This window comes from Phlebotomus papatasi, chromosome 3 (genome assembly GCF_024763615.1).
Source record: "Phlebotomus papatasi isolate M1 chromosome 3, Ppap_2.1, whole genome shotgun sequence".
Lineage (NCBI taxonomy): Eukaryota > Metazoa > Arthropoda > Insecta > Diptera > Psychodidae > Phlebotomus > Phlebotomus papatasi.
In genome coordinates this window covers 39,857,177-39,882,819 of record NC_077224.1, presented here as the reverse complement: position 1 = coordinate 39,882,819, position 25,643 = coordinate 39,857,177, and the positions used below count along the sequence as shown (strand labels likewise).

General features: G+C 33.1%; 1 protein-coding gene across 2 annotated transcripts in view; it reads right to left on the bottom strand.

Moving 5' to 3' along the window:
- The window catches only part of LOC129805586 (transcriptional regulator ovo), a 56,627-nt gene extending 31,242 nt beyond the window's left edge, over positions 1-25,385 (bottom strand). For both annotated transcript variants that reach the window (XM_055853614.1, XM_055853615.1), the window contains exon 1: positions 24,694-25,385. In XM_055853614.1, coding sequence (XP_055709589.1) covers positions 24,694-24,895 — 202 coding nt within the window. In that variant the 5' untranslated portion in view covers positions 24,896-25,385. The remainder of the gene's footprint in view (positions 1-24,693) is intronic.
- Between the last annotated feature and the right edge of the window lie 258 nt (positions 25,386-25,643).

The window sequence follows — 25,643 nt, the reverse complement described above, 5'->3', positions numbered from 1 at the left end:
TCTTATAGAGTATTGTTAAAAGGAGTATAAATAGGAGTAGGGGATGTTGGGCCTGCATTGAACTGGAGCTACAAAGAAAACAATATTCTTTCGTATATTTGGATATGTTTTAGAGCTAGTCCAGGCGAATATTTCGCCCAAACATACCTATGACCGGAAAATTCGTCATTTTGAATTATTGAAGGTTAAAGGTCAACCACTTTGGAAGGCTCATTTTTCAACCTATTTTGTTAAATTTGGATTTTTTGGAAAAGTATTGCAATTTCGAACCCGGCTGCATCGGTCTTTATCGGTAATGAATCGGTTAAGTATCGATTTTTTGATTTTCAAATGCTATTTTCTGAATGAAATTGGACCTAGCCACAATTAAATTTTTATCCTTAATTGTTTCCTCCATCTATATGACATTACGTTGAAGCCCAGCTTCCCTTAGAAATGCGAAAAAATAACGTTCTCAACGTAGCCCTATCTCAATATAAATTAAATATAAATATTACATATTCTTATTAAATTATTTTATAAAAATGCATATTTCAAAGAAAATATTTAAATAATGCAAACGATGATTAAAAATGTTCGAACCATTACCCTATTCAATCAATGTAAAATAAATACTGGGGATAGATGCTTTTTTTGTATTTATATCTAATATAGGGGCACGGGAACGGGAGCCCCTACTAAACAAACGTTTTAACGGTCACTGATTTTAAATTCCTTGCATTAATACTTATGCATTAGAAACTCCAGATTAACTATCCAAGAAAATAAATTGCTCCTCAGAATTCAAGTCAGGAAAAAGGATAAAGGTCAATTTGAACAAATTTGACAGCATATTAAATTTTCCATCGTCTATTTTGGGGGAAACTTTGCATCCCTTTCCGCGAAGCAAGAAAAGAATAAGAAAATGTATTTCCATCTCTGTCAGACTATTTTTCCGAACTAATTAGAAGACTAAAGGACTAAAAATTTCTCAGATAATTTGGTATGGCCATAAGTGTATATTTCTTTGAACGGTTTATAGACTTATGGCCATTCCTTTTGACAAGTTGAAGTCCTTCGCGAAATATCCTCTACACAATCCTTTATCATGTACAAAAATTGCATTGACAGTGTATCACATTTTCAGGAAAATTAAGCAAGACTTTGGCTTTTTTAAATGATCATCCAAAAAACATTATGAGAGCTTTTTTTCATAAGAGTCCTATAGGTAAAATTTTATTTTAATTAAGCGTAAAAGACTTAAATAAATACATGCTCAATATAGCAATAAACAATGCCTTTATTCTATAACTTTAATTACGATTAATCAAGGAGATTAAGAGACACAAAATTTTCAAGCTACAAAATACCATAAAATTGATTGGTATGGCTTTTAATTAGAATGCTATAACTTTGGCTATAACCGCATGTCTAGAAAGAATAACCAAGAAGACTTTCCCACCTGCTGAACAATTGTTAGTCCAAATGGGATGCCTTGTGCGTAAATTTGCCTGTGTCCATTTAAAAACCGCGTTGAATACGTGCAAGCAATTAAACATCATCATCATTATCATTGTGACAAAACACTGCAATTTATGTGCAGTCTGGCCAGGAAATGTGTTTAGTTTGCTGGGCAAATGGTCTTTTCCTTTGCATGGCAGATGCCGAGGAGCGCGTAAGAATTTCCGGCGTATGTTGGGAAAAAGGGCTGGCGGTCATTTTTCACTTGAAATGGCACAAATGCCGGTGCAAACAAATCATATAAGAGTCATGCAGGTTTTTTTTTGTATACCATCATCTAATATTCATCCAAAGTGTCTGGCCTTTTTTGGTCATCGCATCCAGAGAGTCTTGAGAGAGAGAGAGAGACATTCAGTCAATTTGTATTTTGCAATTGAAAGAATTATCTGTGGAATCTCATGGTGGAAGTATTCGATGCTTCCCCAAAGATTAGCATTTTCATGCATTTCGCGAGGTCTTTGAAAGAGGAGAATCTTGAAATGGTCTTGGACATTGAGGTATTCAAGTCTCCTTTGGCACTTCTTGCACATATACACCATTTTGAAGACACATATGGCCAGAAGGAGAGACCATCAGACATTTCCAGAGAATATTGCCTGTCGAATTAGCCTTTCATGCATCCACCATCCGTACAATTATATTCTTTGTACAAATTCCCATCTCAGGGAAAGAGATCTTTGTTTTGTCCCCGCGGTGCATTTTATATAACATACAATATTATTCTGGTATGGTCAACAATTGTTGCAATATTTATTTCTCATTATACATTCGCAAGAGAGCAAAAATTGTGCTCTTGGGAGGATGGAAACGAACTTGAAAATGATGCAGAACCGGTTTAAAAGTTCCATACAAAAGACTTCTTCGGGAAAAAATCCAACAATAAAAGCACCAACGGATTGGCTTCGTTTGTTTATTTTCATTGTTGGCTGCGAGGCTTTTTACCGAAGCCAAAGTTGCCAGAGAAGAAGCCGCGAGTGCAAAACAAAAAGGCAAACCACATTGCATAGCTGTACAGATAGTAAGTCTGACCATGGTCTGACCTGACTTTTTATGGCATACATTCTCCTCCTCCCTCAGAATCTTGATTTTATTGCAAAATTCTCTGCACCATTTTGGATTTTCTTCAGATTCTTCTTCTTCTTGTAGCTCAGATTCACCCAAGAATTATATATACGAGGAAGATGGCAGATAATCAAACCACCGAATAAGAATATTATTCACCTGAATAGGCAAAATCCCCTAACATATTGAATTAAATAACAGTTGGTGTTTCTTGTCCCAAAGTGCGACTAATAATTTCTGCACATTGAATCATTTCTTTTCTTTTGGCCAAATAATAAAAAAGGAACTCTCGAGTCATTTTTCATTTCTTTTGAGAATCATTCATACAATAAGAGCCGCTTGTCTTGCCACCATAAATAACAATAATTTATCCTATAGATTTCTGCCACTATCTCAACATTATTTTTTTACCTCATCTTTAATCATCGACTTTGCAGAAAGTTTGTAGATTTCGAATGAAAAACGAACATTGCTACATGGAGGTTCGTTGGAATTCTCGACAAAGTGGAGAAAAGAGTTGCATCCAAAGTCATGTACGGGGTCAGAATTTCAATTAAACCTTTATATACACAAGTCTTCTGTCTGCACAATTTACCCACATTTGACGATGTGCGGCTTTACTATATCATCCAAAAGAATTTATTCTAAAATCTATCTCAGGAAAAGTCAATAGGGGAAAGCGTGCTACAGTAGAACCCCGCTATGTACAGTAGGCTCTCGCTCAATCGGCTCTTTCTCAATCGGGCGACAAATTTTGTTGACAATTTTCACGTTTAATTATGAAGCTAATTTTATCAAATTCGCTGTAGTTCTTCCTATTTTATCGTGATTCTTTATAACTGAGCGCTTTTTGTGGAATTTACAAAGGCTTTGACGCTCAATTCTATCGCTAAACCGGATGACATTTTGCCCCATATTCCCGATTGAGAGAGAGTCTACTGTATAGGCCATCGCTCTATAGTCCACAATTTATCGACCGTTGATTTCAAAACACTGATTTTAAGTTAGGTAATGTTTTTTTTAGTACGCGACATGCAATGTTGTCATAATTATTTTAATATTTTTGGCAAACTTTATTGAGTAATTATGATAACTGTGATCCATAATGAAGAGAGCGAGGACAAGTACCACAATCGCAAACAAAGTGGAAGTCGTCGAGCAATTTCAATACTAAAAGTCGTTGATAATTTTAAAAAATGACAGTGCGACCCAAGTGTCAAATCTGGAACCAAATATGGACTATAGCGAGGCTCTACTGTACCATCGTATATCGTACTCAATTTTCGAACAACTCATTTTTTCAATATGTTTTGAATAAATTTGACCAATTATAATTATATTATATTTTATTATCTAGTCCAATGTTTTAAATATCCTGAAAAAATAGTCATGAGGTTAATACATTGAGAGCATAGAAAAAAAGGAGTTATCCGAAGCTTGAGTCATCCGAAGAAAGCGTAGAATACAGTAGATTTTCTCAAATTTAAACGATATTTTCAAAAACGTAACGGAATTGATGTGAAATGCACTTTTCCTAAATTAAAAAAAATAACTTTAGAGAATTTATCTATGTAATTTATTGTGAAATAAATGGAATCTGATGCGCAAGTTAATATAACGATAATATTGAGGAAACAACAGAGAAAAATAGTTCTAATTCAGACTCTACGCAAAACTTTCTTCACATAGCCTCAAATTTTATATTTTGAATTCAACTCTCTTACAAATTTGAGGAACTGTAAGGGAAACTGGGGCACTACCAAACACAGGGTATCAGCAAACGCTAATTTTTAGTTCTAAACTACTTGGATTATATCGACCATTTCTTCAATGAACAAGCATCCCTATAATGCCTATAAATTTCTATAAGTCTTGTCCTCTGAAGTTGAATATCTGATTAAAAAATCGCAGTGTTTGGTGCTACCCCGTGTTTGGTGGTACCCCAGTTTCCCCTACTGTAGCCATAGTTTATCTTAAAATTTGACCGATAGTACGTAAATATAAAACAACTGGGATTTAGATAAAAATTAATTACCGGTTCATAAATGGTTCCTAATCGATTGAATTTTGCTTAAACTTGTTAAAGATACCAAGACCTTTCCAATGAATCCAAACGAGCTCAAATCGATTGCGAAAAAATGCTCTCTAAAGTCTTTTTAAATTTTCATTTTGAAAAAGACCGTTATTAGGAATCATTCAAAGTCAATTTCTTATTACACGAAATGTCCGCCTACATAATTTCTAAAACGTACCCCTCTGTGAATACAAATAACTCAGATGATTTTGATTGAATGAGAATTTCCACTTTTGTTACAGCTCTAACAAAACAAAGATATTTTCAGAGGCCTCTCGACATTTCATTTTTCCATACGTTTTTGCATAAAGGCACTGAAGACTATTGGCAAGTTTTTTCCTAAAGAGAATTGACTTATCAGTCTGATATATTTCGAAATCGTGCACTAAGAGCTATTTAAAAATACATATTTCATAATGCTCGCCGAAGTAATACAAGAACTACGAGCAAATTTGTTTAAGTCGCGGTGCAATAGCTGCAAAATTTTTACAAGGAAAAGTGAAAAATAGCTTCACTTTTTATTAGGCTTGATGGGCCCCTGGATATTTTTGATTTTAATTCCTTGCTGAATCTTTCCAATTATCGAATTAATCCCACTATGTCTAATATTTAACTTTAAAATGAAATGTAACATTTGGTTAAAAGGTTCAACCAATAAAAATATACGTTCTTTTAATGTAATGCGCAGCGCACAATAATTTTGGTTTTGTAAACATGATTTTGATTTTTCTATGAGAGCGAATGAAACCTAGATCTAGTTATCTCGCTTACTCTCAAGGAAATTTTGAAAACATGTTTACAAACAAAAGTTATTGTGCGCTGGGCATAAGAAAAATTGAACATTTACGTCTTGAAAAATACGGAAATCATGTTATTTTAGAAGTGTTCAAAATCTGGAACAGGAATTTAAAAAAATATATATATTAAATTTAACTACCGGAGTAACCATGCCCACAAATTTAAAACAATTAATCCTTGTTAATTGATACTTTTCGGTTTTTACTACGTCATAAAGGCCAAGAAAAGATAAATACTACGGCATTTTCATTTATAAAAAAACAAGTTGTCTCATTCAACTTTTAAATGGGAGGGACTTAGAATATTGGCCACGCCTCTACACATAATGACACTTGCCAAAAATAAACTGAGAATACCTCGTGTGTGCGCCTTTCAAATGAGATCATTATCGCAGCCGTTAAACAATTTCTGCAAAATGAATAAATTTTGATGTGCACCAGACACGGCAAAAACCTCTAATCAATTTCGGTTTAGTGAATTCAAATTTGATGTGAAAGGGTTACATTAGGGGCTGGTGTATAAATTGCTAAAAGCGCAGTCAAAAATTAGAAAATGAAGAGCACATTAATGACATTCAAACACGATCTTGATTGATCGTACGGTGATCTGCACCTGTCTCCCAATCTTCATTAAAGTGCCAGCTCACTGCACTTATTCCCAATCTATTGCACAACCCCTTTTCCACTGTGGATGCTCATTAAAACTTCATAAAAAATGCTTTTTGGACATTATATTAATATTTCGGCGGAAAAGAATGGGTGATCAGGTAGAAAAAGATTGAGAACAGATGCACATGGCGTCACGTAAGAAGGAAATATGCTCAGATATCAGGGTTTAGTTTTTTATAAAGGAAAAAGGGGTGAGTGTAAAATATCGTCCAGGCGAAAGAATTACCTGGAGGATATTGAGAACTAAATTTGAATTTTAGAGTGTGGTGTTCTTTTTTTTTGTGGGCTGTTTTTGGGACTTTTAAGGTGTTAGTCGCTGAAGGAGGTATCAAAAAGAATTGAAACATCAAGGTGCACCCAAAGATTTGAATTTTGTGGCCACAGACTTGCGTGTCCAGTGGTGCTTTTTCCATGTCTCTATTTTGATGGTGCCAATTTTGTGGGGCCCCCTATTATGCTAGCCCACAAGTATAAAGCATAAAATACCATAAGAACAAATTTTCCCCCTCGGGTACTCAGAAACATCCCCATTATTTGTGGTTGCATTTAATGGTGCAGCCATTTTTGCATGCCTGCAGACACTTTAGATATTTATCCTGGCCCATGCCGGTGTTAGACCATCAAATGCTTATTATTGCTGGTGAATCGTGAAAATGAATAATTTATGTCTGGTAGAACAATCATCACGTGATTGGGATTTGTTTAAGCATTAACCGTGTCTTTTTCTCCCTGCTCCATGCCTCACATGTTGCGCAAAAATAACACAAATACCCATTTTACCATCACATTTTACTCTTCTTTTTTTTTGCCAATGCACTAACTCGGTCCCCCCTGGACTGTTTCGAGAATACTAACTCCAATTGGATGTTGTGTTCTCAATGGATGGACGTTTGGAAAAAAAAAGAACGCGCGTGTATTCTACTTTTTGCTGAGTACATCTCTCATCCCTGCGATAATAATAACAACATATTTTTCCAACCTCATTGCAAAGGCCCGGCTGGATACATTTGCGCGGAATGACGAAGCATATATCCGGTAGTGTTTTATTATAATATTAAAATGTGTATACGCGTTAGTGGAGGCATACAAATTACTTCAAGCTCTTTCAACACACACTCTTAGCAAATATTTTACTTGTAATTTAAATTTTGCGCCAACTCTCCACCAACGGAATTAACGTACATACATTTCCACTGGTTGTTTTTGTATCGTATAGCAAAAAAAAATCATAATCGTTAATTTAAACTGAAAGGATGTATTACATAGACTTGTTATTCCGCTCTTGTGCTTTTCGTGATTTACAGTTTATACTTAATTCACATGGGGAGAATGATGTAAAATTCTCATTTTAGGACATTAAAAAGAAATAACAATTTTAATGTCTATTTTAAGATCTCAAGGGATTAGAATATTTAGTACAAACAATGCTTTTAAACTTACGCCAGAAACATAAAACTGCGGTCAAAGCTTGTACATATTTATTAAACAAAATAAATTCTCAGTAAAAATGGTTGAAAAGAAAATCCTTTTATATAATTTAAGCCCAACTCAGAGGGTGAATAAGTATGGTCAGCGAGTGTACCGTGAGTGGCAGATCGGCAGATCGCGCGATCAGTCAACGGGATCGCACTGATCACGTGATTAGTCAACGAGATCGCACTGATCGCGCGATCAGTCTTCAAGATCGCACTGATCGCACTCAAAGTGTACCGTGAGTGGCAAACTTATTCACCCCCTGGCCCAACTCAAATTGATTTTCTTTTAATTGTGACCGCGGTGTAACATATAAGATTAATATTAATATTAAGAAAAGCCGGAGAGACAGGTGCATAGTATTCAAAATTCAAATGGAATATCACGTGTGTTAAAAAGAGTACACTCTAGTGGAGTAATACGATGAGTAATATATTACTGTTCGTATTAATTGCTTTCTGAATCGTATTACAGGCAACTCGAGCAATTTTCCATGCGTGCCAATTGTGATTCCGACAGTTTTCGAGCGAAGCGCGAGAGAGAGGCATGATAGAACACTTGATATCTTTTTTTGGCATTCTCGCAGGTCAGAAAGTATTAATCTTAATATTAATCTTATATGTGACATGGTCATGCATGAGCACTTAATGAAATATTCTACAATATCACCCAAGAAGAAAAAGCATCACTGCCAATACAATCTTCAACAGAGCCACATAAGTGCCGCCCTTTAAAATATAAACCACGCCCTAATATGAATAGGAATTATTATAATTAAGAAGGTTAAGAACGAAATCTTGAGTTTAAACTATAAAAACAGAGAACTTAGAAAGAAAATAGTAATAACCTTTCGAAGAGACAAAGCCACTCCAAAGCCAAATTCAACGAATTCGAAAATCTACCGAAAGCCTAAAGTGTAAGTTCACATAATCGCCGCTTTAGCGCTGATTGTTCTTCCATTTTGAATTTCGGTATTCAATCGTCAACAATGTTAACAACAGTATATAAACGTTTGCTGCAAAAACTGAACTGCAAAGCGTTTTAATTGCAATTTCATTTAAAGAAATGTCCTTTTTATGAACATGAACTTACTCAATTTTGTGAAACTTGTCAGTTTAATTAAACGTTCAAACTCGAACTTCCAACGGATATTTAGGTAAGTTCTTTCTGATATACCTTCGAATCAGTAGAGGAAAAAACTCAACCGGAGAAAGTTCTCATATCAGGAAGGTTCTTACTGAATGAGAGGAATAGAGAGTGGCTTTCGGAGGGTCAGAATAATTTAGATAGAATGCACTACTCATTAAATTTAAGCAATTTATTTGTGGTGTCCAAAATTACCGTCAAAGTGTCCAAAATTACAAGTATTTCTCCTATCTTTGGATCTCGACAGCGATCTTCGATTGACTTTTCTCTTGGAGAATCCAACAGTAAGCACTTGGTGACAAAGAAAAGCGTTTTAAACTGTTCTTGATTTATTCTAACAATTAATCACTCAAGATATCTCAGCACGAGCTTAAATGTTAAATTAGCAGAACTTTTAAGAACTTCAAAATATGGCTTGAATGGTATGATCAAGGGTATGATATAATAATAAATCTATTATTGAAACATGATCAGCTTAAATACATTCTACGCTACATTACGAGTTGAGAATTTCAAAATTCATTATCTTTTAAGTTAGTTAAAATAGATCGAAGCCTCAATTATTACCATATAAATAGCCTTAATGAAATTCATAAGCGTACAAAGTTTTGAGAAATTCAAGCAATGAATAGAAATTTAAAAAAAAAAAGTTAATTTGTGAGATATTTTTAGAATATTTTCTTTACATGAAAAATCATTATTGATCAACTGAATTAGGCGTAGGGGAAAGGCTGATAATTTTGTCCAGTTTTTTATTTTAATCTTTATCTTAATGAGCGAAGCCGCACGTACTTGGAGTACCGAAGTCAATTCACTTTAATGAATGATATGGAAAGTTTCCAGGCTTCTTGTGACATTCTACGTTTCCCTTACATGAATATGAAGAGGACTTGATAAGATTAGTTCATGAAATGAACAACAATGGGCATCCTGTTGAGGCGGATTTGCTGTCCAAACTTACAGCCAAGTTGTCCAAATTAATAACCAAGTTGTCCAAAATTTGAGTCAAATTCACCTCTACATATCAATTCATTTTTAAACGTATTAAAACTATTTTTAGTAAAAATAAGACGATAAATAGCTTGCAAAGTTTCTAAACAACCCTTCTGAAAAGAGAGTAACAAAAAAGTCAATTAGTATTGAAAAAATCGCACTTTAAACTTGGAGGAACATCGATACTTATAAGCAGACTGGACAAAATTATGAGCCTTTACCATACGTTCTCGTTTTCTTTTTAAAATATTAAGAAAACACTCTGAAATTACCGAGGATTTATTTTTGAATTAAAAATTCAGGGTACAATGAAAGAAAATGATTCATCTACAATTGTTATGAAGCCCACATTTCATGGAAACTTCTGGTAAGAATTGAATACAAAAGAGAGTAAAGAATAAGGATAAACACCTTTGAATAATTCAAAGTGAAAGAAATTCACGTAAACATGGGTGAACTGAGTAATAAATAATGTAGGAATTGATTAGCCCAGAATCTGATACTTTCTTGGTGAGATATCAGCTGGTGAGTTGGAATTTCAGATGGATATTTTCACGTTTCTTTGAAAGTAAAAGAAGGCAATTGAGAATTTTCTAGCACCAGCACCCAAATAGTCCCACATTATTGATTATATGTACATTGCAAATGTTGAATTGTGAATTAGATCATGATGTTTTCGCATGGAATTGTCATCTTTTCCCTTCCTCCTGAAAAGTCACACTTTTATTATTCTGGGCAAATTCCGCGTAAACAAATCCGGGATTAGATTCTAAATCCGAACAAATAAATTCACAAAGTATAATTCAGGATTTCATTAATTTGCCTACCAAATGCCTGATCGTGCGTTTTGTATGCAATATTCAGTAGATTTTGCCATCGCAAGGCGCATTCACGAGAGATTTTGTTGTGCGCGCGTGGCACGTTGGCATAGTAATTTTTTATGATGTACGAAATGCAGAATAGACCACCAAACCAGAGAGTGCGAAAGAACTCTCAATTTTTTTTTCTCCAATTGCATCACTTGCGAACTTTATAGGAGAATTCATCACGATTCTGTTTTGTCTTGGCATAAATCAACACAAGAAAAGGTGGATTTTTGAGATTTGTTTTTCAGCGGTGAAAACACAATTGAATTATTCAGAGATATCTCGTGATTGAAATCAAAATGCAACCGATACCTTCTATTTTGAAAGTCACAGAAACTTTGCATAATTTTTCCTATCGTAGTTATTTTTGTAAATTGTGTGACTCCCAATCCCAATAACATCAAGTTAGATTTTAAGATGGGATTATTAACCCTCCTGGAGGTCAAACATGATGTTTCATCGACAAAAATATCTTCCCGTTAGAGATTGTCTTGGGAGTTTTTTTTATTCTTATTTTGTGGAGATGTTTTGTCAAAAGAGGAAAAGTAATGTGTCTTGCTAAAAATCCATAAAAAAAATTTAGGAGAAGTAGCGTGTATCACAATAAACACGCTAGAGTTCATTAATTGGGAAAAATCCCCAAAAAATCGTCATGTGAAGTGAATTGTAAAGATCGACTATATTTTGAGACTTAACTTTAAACAAAAAAAACTCTGTCACTAATTTATCTTAGATGACAATTTAAGTGGTATAATAAGGCAAAGGCAATTATTCCTGTTAGAATCTATATTCTTTTTGGTTTTAGTCGCGTCGTGAACATATATTTATTATTATTATACTACCTTATTTCTAAATGTACATATGTATTTTTTACGCAAATAGATAATTTACTGTAAAAAATCGCATTAATTTATTCTTTTTAAGTTACACACCAAAATCCAATGATATATCTGTATTAAAACCGCTTATAAACTTAAATATTGAGTTTTAGTCGAAACATCACGAAATTGTCGAAAAAACAAAGAATTTTCAACATAACCTAAAAGTTTCATAATCTGTCATAGAAGATCAAATCAGCAATTTAACCCAATTAGATGGTGATCCTGATTAATAAAGAACGAACAAATGAATAGAATGTCAAGTTTCTGAAAAATCAGAGATACTGCGCTAATCATTTCCGAATTCACCAAAAAAGAAATCTTAACCTTAAACTATGCAACTACATCTGACATAAAACAACGTATTTATGCGATTTCCAGAACTGACATTTATCCAGTTTCCGAATCCCGCAAAGTTCAGACTAAAGAAGTCAGAGCAATTACACAAAAACAAGTAAATCTAGATCTGAAGAGCTTTTAAAGGTGTATTTGTATAAAACCAATTGAATTTTATTAATTGGATTAATCGTATACCTAGAAGTCTCTTAAAAAAGCCAAAGTAGTAAAGTTCCAATAAGTGTTCTTTGACCGTATAACCTTGAAAATATAATTCTCTTCGGTTTTAATAATAATAATAATAAAAATCTTGCTGGCACAGCATTCTCTGAAGGAACTAGGCCTTCCCACAAGGGGATTTCTAGACATGAATTATTATTTTTTTCTTGTACAGGATGAGGTAGTCAGTCCCATGCCCGTGGAATCAAGTGCAGTGAAGCTTACTGGATGCAATCCGAATACCTTTAACGCCGGAAAAATTCCTGGTGACCTAAAGAGGATTCAAACCCGGGACACTTGCATCATAGAGCGAGTGCTCTACCACTTAAGAAATTGAGTACCCTCTTCGATTTTAATGGTTAGATAAATTTCAGACTGAAGATTTAGACCAGTTCTCGAACGTTCTGAAAGGGTTTTAAAAATCTAAGGGCTCACTTGCCGAAGACGGTTTAACGTGAAATGATTCGACTACATTCCTTTCAGTTTTCCATTAACCCGTCTATCGGCTTAAACCGTATATCTATCTAAGCCATTAAGTCTGAAGCCTGCATTAGGCTTAGTTAATTTGAGGTTCAATTGAAAATCTTTTTATATAAATTCTACAATTTTCTACCTGTGTATTTTATTATCTGCTCATTTGACTCAAATTACTAGCTAAAACTGTAAAAATATATACATAGTGTAATATAGCAGTGCCAATCGTGAGGAAACAATAAAAGACATCAATAATAAGAGTCTTCTGTTGTGATCTTCTTTGACGTCATTTGCTCTAAATTGACAGATGGATATTATTAAAACGCCATCCGTACGTCTTGAGAGTTATTTCTCAGCGTAAAGAGTGGGTTTAACAAAAAGTGTATAGAGTCCCCAAAAAATTACCAACTTCGTTTGCATATGCCGGCAAAGAAACACGCCTCAGACCCGGGAGAATTATGTACAGTGTTATTTTTGTTGCGTCTCAACCTTGAATCATTTAATTGAACTTTGAAGACTTTGAAGGTTATGCTTTTTTCACCGTTGTTCGCATGTTCAATTGTCCAATTGGAGAATTCAATCATTTTTTTTTCTTATTCCTTTTTTTCCACCACTTTTGTGGGCATAGTCAAATTGGCAATTTGCATAAATTTTGATTCTAAAGACAAACCAGTCATTGCTAAATTGGCGGCACATTGTGCGCTCATACCAAATTTACATCTCCTAATTATACACGGTTTTCTTACCTAATTCTTAGCCTCATTCTACTGTTCTTCTGTAATTTATTCTGAACCTGCCCTCAAAGCTCTTACTGCAGGATTCTTCCTTAGCCAAAACTTTGGTTAATAAAAAAAAATTAAAAGCCGCCGAAGAACCCGCATAAACTCAAGCATTTTTTTTTTGGACTTAAGAATGCAAAATTGATTTGGCTTTTAAATTGCCCCTTTTTGATGACTTAATTGTATACATCCCAATGGACTTTTAAAAGCGCCGAAGCAATATTAGATTGTAGGTAAATGAATTGAAATGATTGACTACCCATTGTAATTTGTGTGTAATGCCAAAGTGTTTAGTTAATTGTTTATTGCAGAATTGTGAAACACCCTACTTGTACTATTATTAAAAGTCTATTTGAATTGTAGAGTGTAAACCTCATCCAATATGTAGGTTTATCTACACCTCTGTTCACATACACAATGGAAAGACTTAATGACCTACATCGGAACAGAATAATTGGAAATACACGGAATATAATATACTACGATTTTTGTGACATAATGCTCACATTGGCACTTAATGAAAAATAAACATATTTTATTGATTAACTACTCCAAACTCATGAGAAATATCAAATAATTTTTTCCATGTTATTAATCTTATGTTGGACCTTTTACTCCCAGTGAAACTTTCAGGCATTTACCGGTGTAACTTGTGACATTACTCAAAAACGATGTGGCTTTAACATAAAAGAGTTATTGAGAAGCTTTCATGGATATGCATGACCATGCTTTATTGATAATTTACAAAAGTAATTCCATTAATGACGCTCTATTATCCAAAGGAATAGATTTGTTCTGCTATCTTATAGCTGTTTTAAACCCAATGAATTATTCAGCATTGGATAATTGTTTGGACCAAGACAGGGTTTTGTCCAAGATTGAGAATTTTTCAGCTAAAACCCGTTACGGGTATTCGCGTGAGACTAAAGCTAACAATTTGATGATTTATTTGGTTTATTTAATCTATTATTGTTATATAATTTGCCGATGTGCAATTTTCTCAGGTAATTGATGTGCAAAGCTTCCAACGGTATCTCACTTGAATTTGTATATTATTTTGTTTTCAATGATCTTTAACTATATTCAAATTATTGCAAAAACGAGGCTGTAAAATATGTGATACCTGTATTAACGCATATTAATTTAAATGGAAAAATATTAGTTGCTATGAAGTGCTATGTAGTTTTTGTTAAATTGAATTGATTGAAATGTTTTTTTAATCATTTAAGGCACGGCACATATAAGGCTTTCAACATTCCTCAGAAATAAGTTTAGCATTTTAGAAAATTGCAAGAATAAAGACCTCCACACATTGCAAGAAAATTTTGCAAAAATAAGTATTTTGAAGCAAATATTTTTGCACATGTGCATGTAGAATCCATAAGGACCCTGCACATTGTGAGTGCTTTTTGTACAAATTAAGCATTTTGACAATTAACTTGATTTACATGAACATTTCGCATTAAAAAATGGGATAACGATCTGTTTAGATAAAAACGTTCTCATATTTAAGGATCATACAGACCCCTTCTATGAAATACTTTCCTCAAAATGAAGCATTTTCAAGTAAATTACATGCTTATGTGAATGCAAATCTCGTCAAAATGTTCTATTTGGACGAAAATTTTTGACAATGAGAAATTTAAACATAAATGGCGATGCTTATGGCCCCTAAACACCAAAAAAATTTATGTCCATATTGAAGAGTTTTTCCTACACAAACGCAGGGAATTTGCTTCAATATCGACATAAATTTCTTTAGTGTGTAGAGGCCGTTAGTTAAATCTTATAGCCTCTATACACTTGAGAAATTTATGTCCATCTTTGGCGTTATTAAAGAAATGTTGGCAGACTTTCTTTCACAATTGTAAGCAATTTGCTTCAATCTGCCAAATATTGACGAAAACTTCTTAAAGTGTGTAGAGACCTTTAGGTGTTTATATAAGAAGGGTTATGTTTTAAATATTTTAAGTGCAAAAATATTACAAGAATTTTGTTCTCAAAAAACAAAAAAAAACTGTTCAAAAAAAACACTAGACATTGATGGAACTTAAAAGGCTCTAAAATTTAAATTTTTTAGGTCCTTTAAAAGTTTACGATTTTAAAATTAAGAGTGTTAATAAGCCCAACACACGAAATCTCGAAAAATGGTAGTATTTTCAATTTTAACGAGGATATGTAATTTTACAATCAAATTAATCAATTTAACAGGTTTTGGAGAAGATGTTCTTATTGAATCTTATTACACAGATACACTTTTTGTCATGTAATGTATTAGTTTTTTTTCTTGAAATCGTAAAATGTTTACAATTTCTGTTTTCTCAATCTGAAGCTTTTTCATAACAATGTTTCTATCCAATTTCTGTTCTCTTTAAAGAATTGTCAGAAATAAAAGTCAAAAGCGCTATTTCAATTAAAATATTTTCTAAAATTTTTCAACTTCATGGTCATTAGGAAAACAATTAACGAATTTCTGTCTGGGAACACAGTCTATTCACAATAATTTCTCAAGATCTCAAGTCTCTCAATATCAAGTCAGACTTTGTGTGTAAGTATTTCCAAGAAGTCTAGCAAAAACGTAATTCAAGAGACCTTTTCTTGTCATCTTGAACCTGACACTGAGTTTCTCAGGTGATTTCTTATGGGAGGTGCAGTTTCAACAAGATCACATTTACTTTTTAAATTTCCCATTCCTATTCAAACGGCGATATCATGCGTTCATTGATGAAATTTCATGGCTGTTTTTTTTTCTGAATGTCTTTTCCGCTTAAACTATTCTGTGAGTGTACCTTTATATAAGTAGAAAAAAAAGATCTTAGAGGTGATACAGGATGTAAAATTGGGCGTTGCACTGTGACACAAAAGCAATTCAATATAGGTTCGCCCTCTCATCAAAAGCTTCAGAATGCAAAGCCCATGAGAGTGCAGGAGAAGTTGTGGAATTTAATGATTTATTTGTCAATTTACTCAACATTAATGGTCATCTTATTCCACTTTGTTTGATGTGGCTTCACACAACAATTTTAATGTGATGTCGTATATTGCTGTCTCGTTGACCAATAATTGACATTCCATTGTTAATTAACGCAATTCGCTCATATTTATTTGTAGTGGCACCAATGCCTCTTTGGGTCTCTTCGTCTCTGGGCTGATGCTATATTATGAAATTTTTACATATTGTGCATAGGTACGAGGGGAAAACTGACTTTACCATCTCTGTGTGTGTTAATGGTATTTTGCACCTTATACACCTTATTCATCATCTCACTTTGGCTCATACATGTTACAGCACTTAAAATGCATAGCAAGAGAGTGCAATGGACATTTGAGGTGCACCTCACAAAGTCTGTCATCGAGAAACTCATTAAAATTTTCTGCATCTCACTTAATTTTTCCTTATTGGGTTAGTTACACTAACTGATACAGAGGGTTGGGTAGGTAAGATTTCAAAGTCCAGCATATCTAAAAATATTAAACTTTTTAGATACTTCGAAACCTTACTGTTTAGATACAAAAAAAAAACAATTGGAAAAATTGTGAGAAATCATCGTCAAAATGGAGCATTTTGAAGTAGGGGAAAGTGCCCATGCTTGATACCATTGGCAGCTTCGTAATGACTAAATTTTTCCTATGTTTCTCAATAAACGTAGCTCTGCAATATATTTTAAAAAAAGGACACTTTCCCATAGTTTTTAAAATATGGTTGCGATAAGTCACATATATATTGTGAAACATAGAAAATTTAGTCATTACGAAGCTTCCCATGGTATCAAGCATGGGTACTTTCCCCTAAGCCGTGTCAAAATGAACTATAGTGCTCTGTTTCGACGAATGTTTATCACAATGTTAAAGACGTCTACACACTAGGGGATTTTTTTTTCTAAAAGATGCTTTTTAAAATGAAAATTTCCTCGATCATTGCAGGCAGAAACGTCAAAAGTTATTTAAAAAGGAAATTTTTGACGAAAATTACTTCTAGTGTGTAAATCATTGTGTGTAAAAGCCATTATTCTCTTATTTGTTTAAAATATTTAACTGGAATATTTGTTTTATAAATAACCTCTAAAACATTGTAGAAAAAATTATTGGATATTCACCTATCGCCTCAACAGATTGTGAGGATTTTCGTCAAAATACGACATTTTGACATGACTAACTTATGACCTCTACACACTAGAATAATTTATGTTCATATTTTTTTCATACAGTTTTTCGTCTGTACTCGTAGACAAATTACTTCAATATATGCACCAATTCCTCATATACATATACATCAATTTCCCTAGTGTCTATATAGGTCTAGAGGCTATTCTCCATTTGCAAAATTTTGAAGTATAAACTCCTTCAAAATGTTTCATTTTGACGAAAATTTCTAACAATCTGTAGAAGCCTTGACATTGTTATACTTCTTAAATATCTCAATAAGAAACAAAATCAACCACTCTATCATATATTCAAAGATTAAATAGGTTTTTCCATATATTATTCCTTATTTTAGTAAAAATTTTAGATAAAAATCAATTTTGATCAGTTATGGCTCCGGCACACTTTGAAAATCAGGAAAAATTCATAAATTCGAAATTCGCATCCAGAAATTTTTCAAATCTATTGCATATTCACTCATTCGCATTCTTATTCTTATTCTAAATATCACAAACAAATTCAATTTCGCTCAATCGAATTTAGAGTGCGGAAGAATGAGATAGACATATGCAAATGTGTGAGAAAGACAAGATGCGAATTTTGATTTCATGAGATTTTAGAGCGTAAAAAATAGTAATAAACTTTGTAGTTGTTTTTGAGAGAATCAATTAATTCGAGGGATGATTAATCTCAAGAGAACACCAGAGCAAAGACCACACGGAAAAATTCTCGCCTAAAACTGAACTGGGGGGAGCTCTCGCTAATTATATTTTTCGTCGTATTTATTTATTCAATGGCAAAATGAAATTTTCTATTACAATATAATAATTTTAAAACAGACTTTTTTGCCCAAATTGCTAAAATTCATGATTAAAAATGTTTAACCAAAAAATATTCATAATCAATTGGGAGATTTTACTTATTTTCTAACCTCACTTTTATAACAAATGTAGTCGAAAATATTCTAACCTCACTTTTAGACAAAAGCTAATACAATTTCGTTTTTGCCCAATGTTTTTAAACTTATTTTCATTTTAAATTTTAAAATTTATCAGGATAAATTTTAATTTAATTCTTTCCCACAAATGCACGATGTGCCAATAACGAAACAGATTTTTTTTTACCGCACCTTACTATAATTAATATTTCTGTGTAACTTACGTTTCAAGTCTTATTTTAACAGTTTCCAGCCTAAGCTGTTCTCTATTTTATTTATATTTTAATTCTTAATTCCTTGTATAAATTTGTAGTGTGTATATTAATTTAGAGACTAGATTTATAATTTTTTTTTCATATTCATTTTATTTAATGAAAATAGATTAACTAGACAGAGAGCGTGATAGATTAATTGATAGAGTGTACGATCTATAAAGTGAGTGTCCCGACTCTTATTTCAATTTATTTAATTTTTTTTAAATTTTATTTCTTTTATTTTCCTTATTTATTTAGTTTTTTTATTTAGACTTGAATTCTCGAGATATTGGACTGCCAATCCTGAGAATCCCATCCCTTTTCTAGGAAAACAGATCATAATAATGCATATCTACAAATTTTGCTTGCAAGATATTTAAATTTCTGCGTAATTTTTTCAGTAAATAAGGTTTATCTTTAACGACTATTTACGACCACAACAATCTACATTTTACAAATTTACAGTGTTTATTTCGCATTTATGTGATGAATTTGTCACATTGTTATTTCTCAACTCCCAACCAAAAGAACCGAAATAATCCAACAGCCTCTTATAATGCCGTTTAAGTTGTGGGATAAACATTAACTATATACTGTAGTAGATGCCGTGAAATTAATTACAAATTGAGGTAGGGAGAGAGAAAAAAAAATAGCCAGATATGTTATTTCCATTGGTTTATGTTGCAGCCTTGGTCTTGGCACCGATTTTCCACTACGAATACACCATTCCAATAGCGCCGTCGCGTTCGGTTTTGGGTCAGGGTTAGCGTGATTTTCTCATTATTGCGCGATTACGACGATATGTCGTCGATACATATAATATTGAAATGATGAAAATTAAGGTCTCAGACACAAGTGTCTCCTTCTTTTCCTTCAACATTCATAATACTCCGATGGGCTTCGACTTGAGCTTGAAATCGGAAACCCATCTGTGAGAGCGAAAAAAAAGTGAATTTAAAAAAAAAATAAAATTCGCATGGTAATATAATTTAGCGTTTTCTCACCACTAATCTCTTTAGTTTTGCATTACATAATTTCTCTTTTTTTTTTACTCCAACGAATCCATCACTGATTTTTTTTATTCCATTGTTATCCCTCCTCTTTGTTTACCACCATTTACCATCAACTTGTATTATGCGTAATGTTCAATTGCCCAACAATTTTTGTTCATCATTTATGGTAGACGAGTTCTAGTGGTGAAAATTAACTTTTTTATTGTTCTGACAGAACGTGTCGTTTTTTCCTTATCTTCACTTGGATTTTTGTTGGAAGTAAATTGTTTAAAAACATGAGTCATTTGCGTCATTTTTGTTCCCAAAACGGCGTATGACTCTGGGATATTCTAACTTTAACGGAATTAAAAATGACACGTTGTCTCACTTTCAGATAAAACAAAATTGTATTAAACATTGTAGGATAAAAAATTGTGGATATTAAAAATTTTATGAGGAAGTTCATAACTCACGTGATCTTTATTTAATGTTCCCATAAAACCCATAAGTAAAATGTTATTATATACTTGTTGTGTGTATTTATAAAGATTTATACCCAACGCACAATAACTTTTGTTTGTAAACATGTTTTCAAAATTTCCCATGAGAATGAGCGAGATAACTAGATCTAGATCTCACTCACTCTCATTGGAATGTAACAAACATGTTTACAAAACAAAGGTTATTGTGCGTTGGGCATTACTTACAAATATTTTAAGTGAAGTAGAAAAATAAATTTTTGTAAACAAATTTTACTGAAGTTATTCGAAATCTTTTTATGGCTATGTCAAAATACTACCATTTGAGTCTATTAGGGTAACTGTATTAAATTTCGGCATAGTTGCATGCAAGGGCCAAATTCTTATATGTATTTAAAATGCAAAAAAAAGAATTTCTTTTGTTACTTCGTTTTAAAGATTGTTACTTAAAACTTTGTAGATAGTTTATTGTGTTCCTTTTCTTCAATATCATTCTTATTAAATTTTTAAATAATAAAAATAAATAAAAACCTTTGGGTAATATTTCGAAGTTCCTTGCTCTGCTGGAATTCTTTCAAAAGAAACGACATTTTTTTGTTTTTTTTTTTTGCACAACCTCTGGAGTATGCAAAACTCCTCTGGAGTAACCAGATTTAACCTCTGGAGTATGCAAAAACTAAAAATTAATGGAATTTTGAGGAACAGAAGAAATGGACGAAATTGCAATCTGGTCGAAATTGGGTACAGTTACCCTATATGAGTAAAATTAAAACGGAAAGCCTCCAGAAAAAGAAAATAAAAAATCTATTTGATGAATCTCTCACAAAATGCGCTAATTGTGTTAATTTATGTTTCACATTAGAGATTCCTGCGCCACCTTTTGCTAGACATTGGAAGTTTTGATGTTTAAAAAAGTCTCGGTTTGTTCGCAAAAGGAAAATTAAAAAAAAAAACATGAACTATTTTAATAACTTAGTTTAAAGACATTTCTGATCAAATTAACACTTTTATACTGACTTAAATATTTATAATATTTTACTAAACAGAATGAGTTTTTTTCTACTAGCCAGCTAACTAGCAAGCCAGATTATTGATTAAATTTACAATTCAATGTAATTGCCCTCGATTTATTAAAACTGTCAGTATAAGTATTATTTAAATAAGAGTATGAGTTGCAAAGCTGGCATAAACATAAAAGGTACGTATATATAAGAATGTGAAATATTTCAATTACAAAGAATTTCTGAAAATTTCTGACAAGTGCTAGAAAAAAAAAACCACGTATTTCAGTATTCATAGGAGTTTCACTCATCAAAGTATGTAAATAAAATTGTTGTGGTTTTTACAAGAAAAGAGCGAACACAAATCTTTTATCTTGAGCTCAACAGAAAAATCTTTAACGGAAGGTTTTCAAAGTTTCGCACACACCCTGGTACCGAACACATTATATTTTTTCCATATTCCTTTAATGGATCTAACCTAATAGTAATATATTTTAAGAACCAGGCTTAAATCACACATTTCATGTAAACATTCAGTCAGATTCATTAAGGAAATATGGGAAAATTATAAAATGTTCAAAGCTAGAGTACGTGCGAAGACTCAAAGCTTTCCCCTATTGTAATTCTTTCAATGAACTTGCATCAGACAATTCAATCAAGAAGATATTTATCTTAGGAATTGCGCCTGTTTATTCCACCTCAAATCTATTGTGGTCGGGGAAAAATATCATTTAAAACAGGGGCCAGGGCGCAGCCATTCCTTATAATCTCTTAAGAAACTGTTGATCTGATAAATTTACTGGAAAACTATCCTATATGCTATATTAATGTTCAGCCATTCACAGCCACAATTTTGTTGGAAAGAAATCTCGTCTGGGTTATTTATCTTTAATCCCAAATTGAGGTGGAGAAAATTTTCTTAATGTTTCCTCAATTTAAATCCTCCACATAAGAGAGCGAGATAATGATTGAGCCCTGTGCAAAAGACCTTTTTTTTTATAGATTCTGTATAATGTTAGGACGTCTAGGTGCTCCAAGGGCTCCGCCTTAGTGGCTGGACGGCATTGTGAAAGAGTGAATTTTTGCCACAAAAGATGTTAAAGAATGCCCAAGAGATGAGGCAATGTTGTACAATTCCGTTCAATAGCCCATGGCGAAGATTGGTGCAGACAAAGGGATCTACCTGCACAATTTGTACGCAACAGGATTCACTGTCAAGGGCACAGATTGAGGAGAAAACGAAGGTGGATCTCTATCTTCAATTTCTTAGTCTTCTCTTTTTCTCACCATCTCAGGGGCCTATTGTGATTTTTTGAGCTGTACGCATACAGATCCATAGAATAAATGATAGGGCACTGTTTTATTTTTTATGGAAAATCTCTAGACATTTTCAAGGCTCATCATGTAAAAATGGTATGAAAAACTCTGGAGATATTTGCAAAAAAAAAGAAAATTTGAAAAACAACATCCCAGAAAGACATAAAACTGCAAAGAAACTTTATGTAACAGGGTTGGCTGGATACATAAAAACGTTCAAAAATACATTTAATGAATTTATTTATGATAATTGTTGCAAATTTTATAGAAATATGACCATAAAAATATCACAGAGTGAAGAAGTAATCACGAGAAGTGTAAAATTCTAAACGAATTATTGTGAGACATGCAACGTGAAGGGGCTTTCTGTGTTTTATCTTCTTATAAAGACAAACTTTAAAGCTTATGGCTCCAGCATACCTTTTAGATTAGAAAAATTTCATGAAATTAAAATTCACATCCTTTGCTTTCTCACCGGCTTTGCATATGTCTATTTTGTGTTTTTGCATTCCAAATTCGATTAAGCTAAATTGAATTTGCAGTGATATGCAGTGATGAAGAAGAAGAGTTCGAAAGAATGAGATAAACATAGGCAAAGTATGTGAGATAGAAAGGGATTCCAATTTCGACTTCATGAAATTTTCCTGATCTAAAAGGTGTGCCGTAATCATTAAAAAGATAATTTTATTTTATTAAGTAAGATCTTGATAATAAGTTTTAAAAATGTTTTTTGTTTTAATAAATTTATCCCAAAATGACAAAAGGATTTAGAGATATAAGTAAAATTCAAAATTTTACGATTATGACTACTATCTTCTTATTTTGAACATCACAACAAATTCAATTTAGAGCTCAATCGAATTTAGAGTGCGAAAGTATAAGTGAGATAGATGTAAAATCGGTTAGAAAGAAAGGGATGCGAATTTTGATTACATTAAATTTTTCTGATCTAAAAGGTGTGCCGGAGCCGTAAACAAAAATATTATTTTCAACCACAAAATCATGAACTCTCAAATAATCTTTCTGTATACCCATAACTCTGCTTTGCGATTTCTTGCATAGGTCTGTAACGCTTATTTTTTAATTTATTAAATGTGTTCGAGCGGATGCTATCTAACTGTTGCATTGTGATTATCTCCCCTTAGAGTCCCTCAAGGGCTTTCTTTTTGCAACTTGCAGAAATCCCTCAAGTTTATCAACATTTTTCAAACATTTTCCTCAGTTTGATGCACACACTGTAAACGATTTTTTCCCTTGTTGCAATTGCTTCTACTGCGTTTTTTTTTAAATTTCTTTCTTCTCGTCTCATTTTATATTCCATTAACATAATGTGCAACTTGTTGAACTTGAATTGTAAACTGAGAGCAAGTGATTTTAATTTTATGTACAGCACCAAGCACAGCTAAAAAGCACCTCTAATTCAGCCAACAAGCAGTGAACTTCACTGTCAACTGACAACAGTTAATTGTGTCAAGATTAATTGTTTAATGAGATATAAAAGCCATGTGAATATATTTTTAGCACTAAACGATTTTATGGAAAACGTTCATGAAATATCACAACACACGCAATATTGAGGGATAAGTCCATATGGTGTGTTATTTATTTATTTATTTTTTCTATACCTATATATATATATTTTCACAGCAAAAATCTGTGAAAGAAATTTGCAGAAAAATTACAGAAGAGTCATCTGTTTGATGAGGATCATTCCTTAGGGCGATAAAGCGGTCAAAAAAATACTGAAAATTCTCTGAAGATGATACAGAGGGAACTTTTGACATGAAATAAATCAGAGAGAATTGCAAATCACCTGTATATTGTTCAATATGTTGCATAATTTTGTTACTGTAAGTGCTTCAATTAAAATTTCCATCAATATTGATTTATATTTATTTAAATTCACCTTGAATTTTATCGCAAAACAGGTGTCAATTCTATTCTCAATCAGATTGATCTCACAATTGGCAGCTTTTTTTGTGCTCTATCACATTTATGCCTGAGAAATTAAAAGGCGGTGCAGTCAGAACAAAATTAAATATGATCTAATTTACCATGTGATTTATACTATTGAGGTATGCTGGAAAATTAGCACTGTGTCTTGCCTAATCGAGAGTTCAAGTAAAGTCACTGAGAAAAATGCAAAATTAATTGTATCGCTTGAGCTAGATTTTTTTGTCATTGGGATTTAGAATTTTCTCAATTAATATATATAGAATTCTCTCTGGACAATTTTAGTGAGGTTCGTCACTTGGGGCGTTGAAGTCTTTTGTTTTAAAAATGAAAGAATTAAAAGAAACTCACCGGAATCTGTCTTATCCTTTTTCTTAGCCACCAATGGAAGGGGTTCATCACAATCTCCACCATTGGATGGTTCTGATCCATGATTGTTGGTGGCCAAGCCGCCAAGACGATCCTCATCTTTGGCAGCCAGGAGATTCTGTGCCTCCAACAGGCGCAATTGCTGCTGATGCAGACGGTTCTTGATCAAGAATATCTTAGGCATTTTGCACAAACTTTAGAGATGATCACTCTTCTAAAATAAATCCTCTTGTTCAATCTTCTTGCACGATCAATCGATGAGTTTATAATCTCCACTGATCACATGGCAACCGGCACTTGTCGATATTTTTTTTCTCTGTTTATATCAACGATCACCTTACAAATAAATAAAATCCTTTACACTTGGGAAGTTGGTCCGTGATCTTAAGATATCCAAAAAAACTAAAGTCCTGAAGACTTTATGCTTCAAGTTTCACTGTACGATCATTATAGTCTCTGGTCCTTTTCTCTGAATAATTTTTTTTCTTATTCGACAGAACCACTTGAAGATCACTGAAGTGTTTAATTCTAACTCAATATAAATCCACCGTTAAACACCACAAAAGTTAAGTCTGAAGATTTTAGGAAGATCGGAATGACAAAAATACGCGTGTACTGCACGACGATCCGTCTCTTACTGTACATGATCAGTGTTTCGAAGCACTTTACAGCTAACTCTGGGGATTGAAGGTATGCCGAGTACGATTTGCCAGGCTTCTGCCCAAGTATTGGTGCGATCGTACGGCGATCGTTACCTGTAGAGGTTGACGATCACATCCACACGGGTAACGTTACCTATCTCTCCGACCAGTCGGACTTCCAGCCGAGTCATTGCGGATCGGTTGCGGGCAACACCATGTACAGCTATTGTACTCGGATGTGCTGTTGTGTAGCTTCATTTCCCCACTACACTACATATTCTCATCATCGGC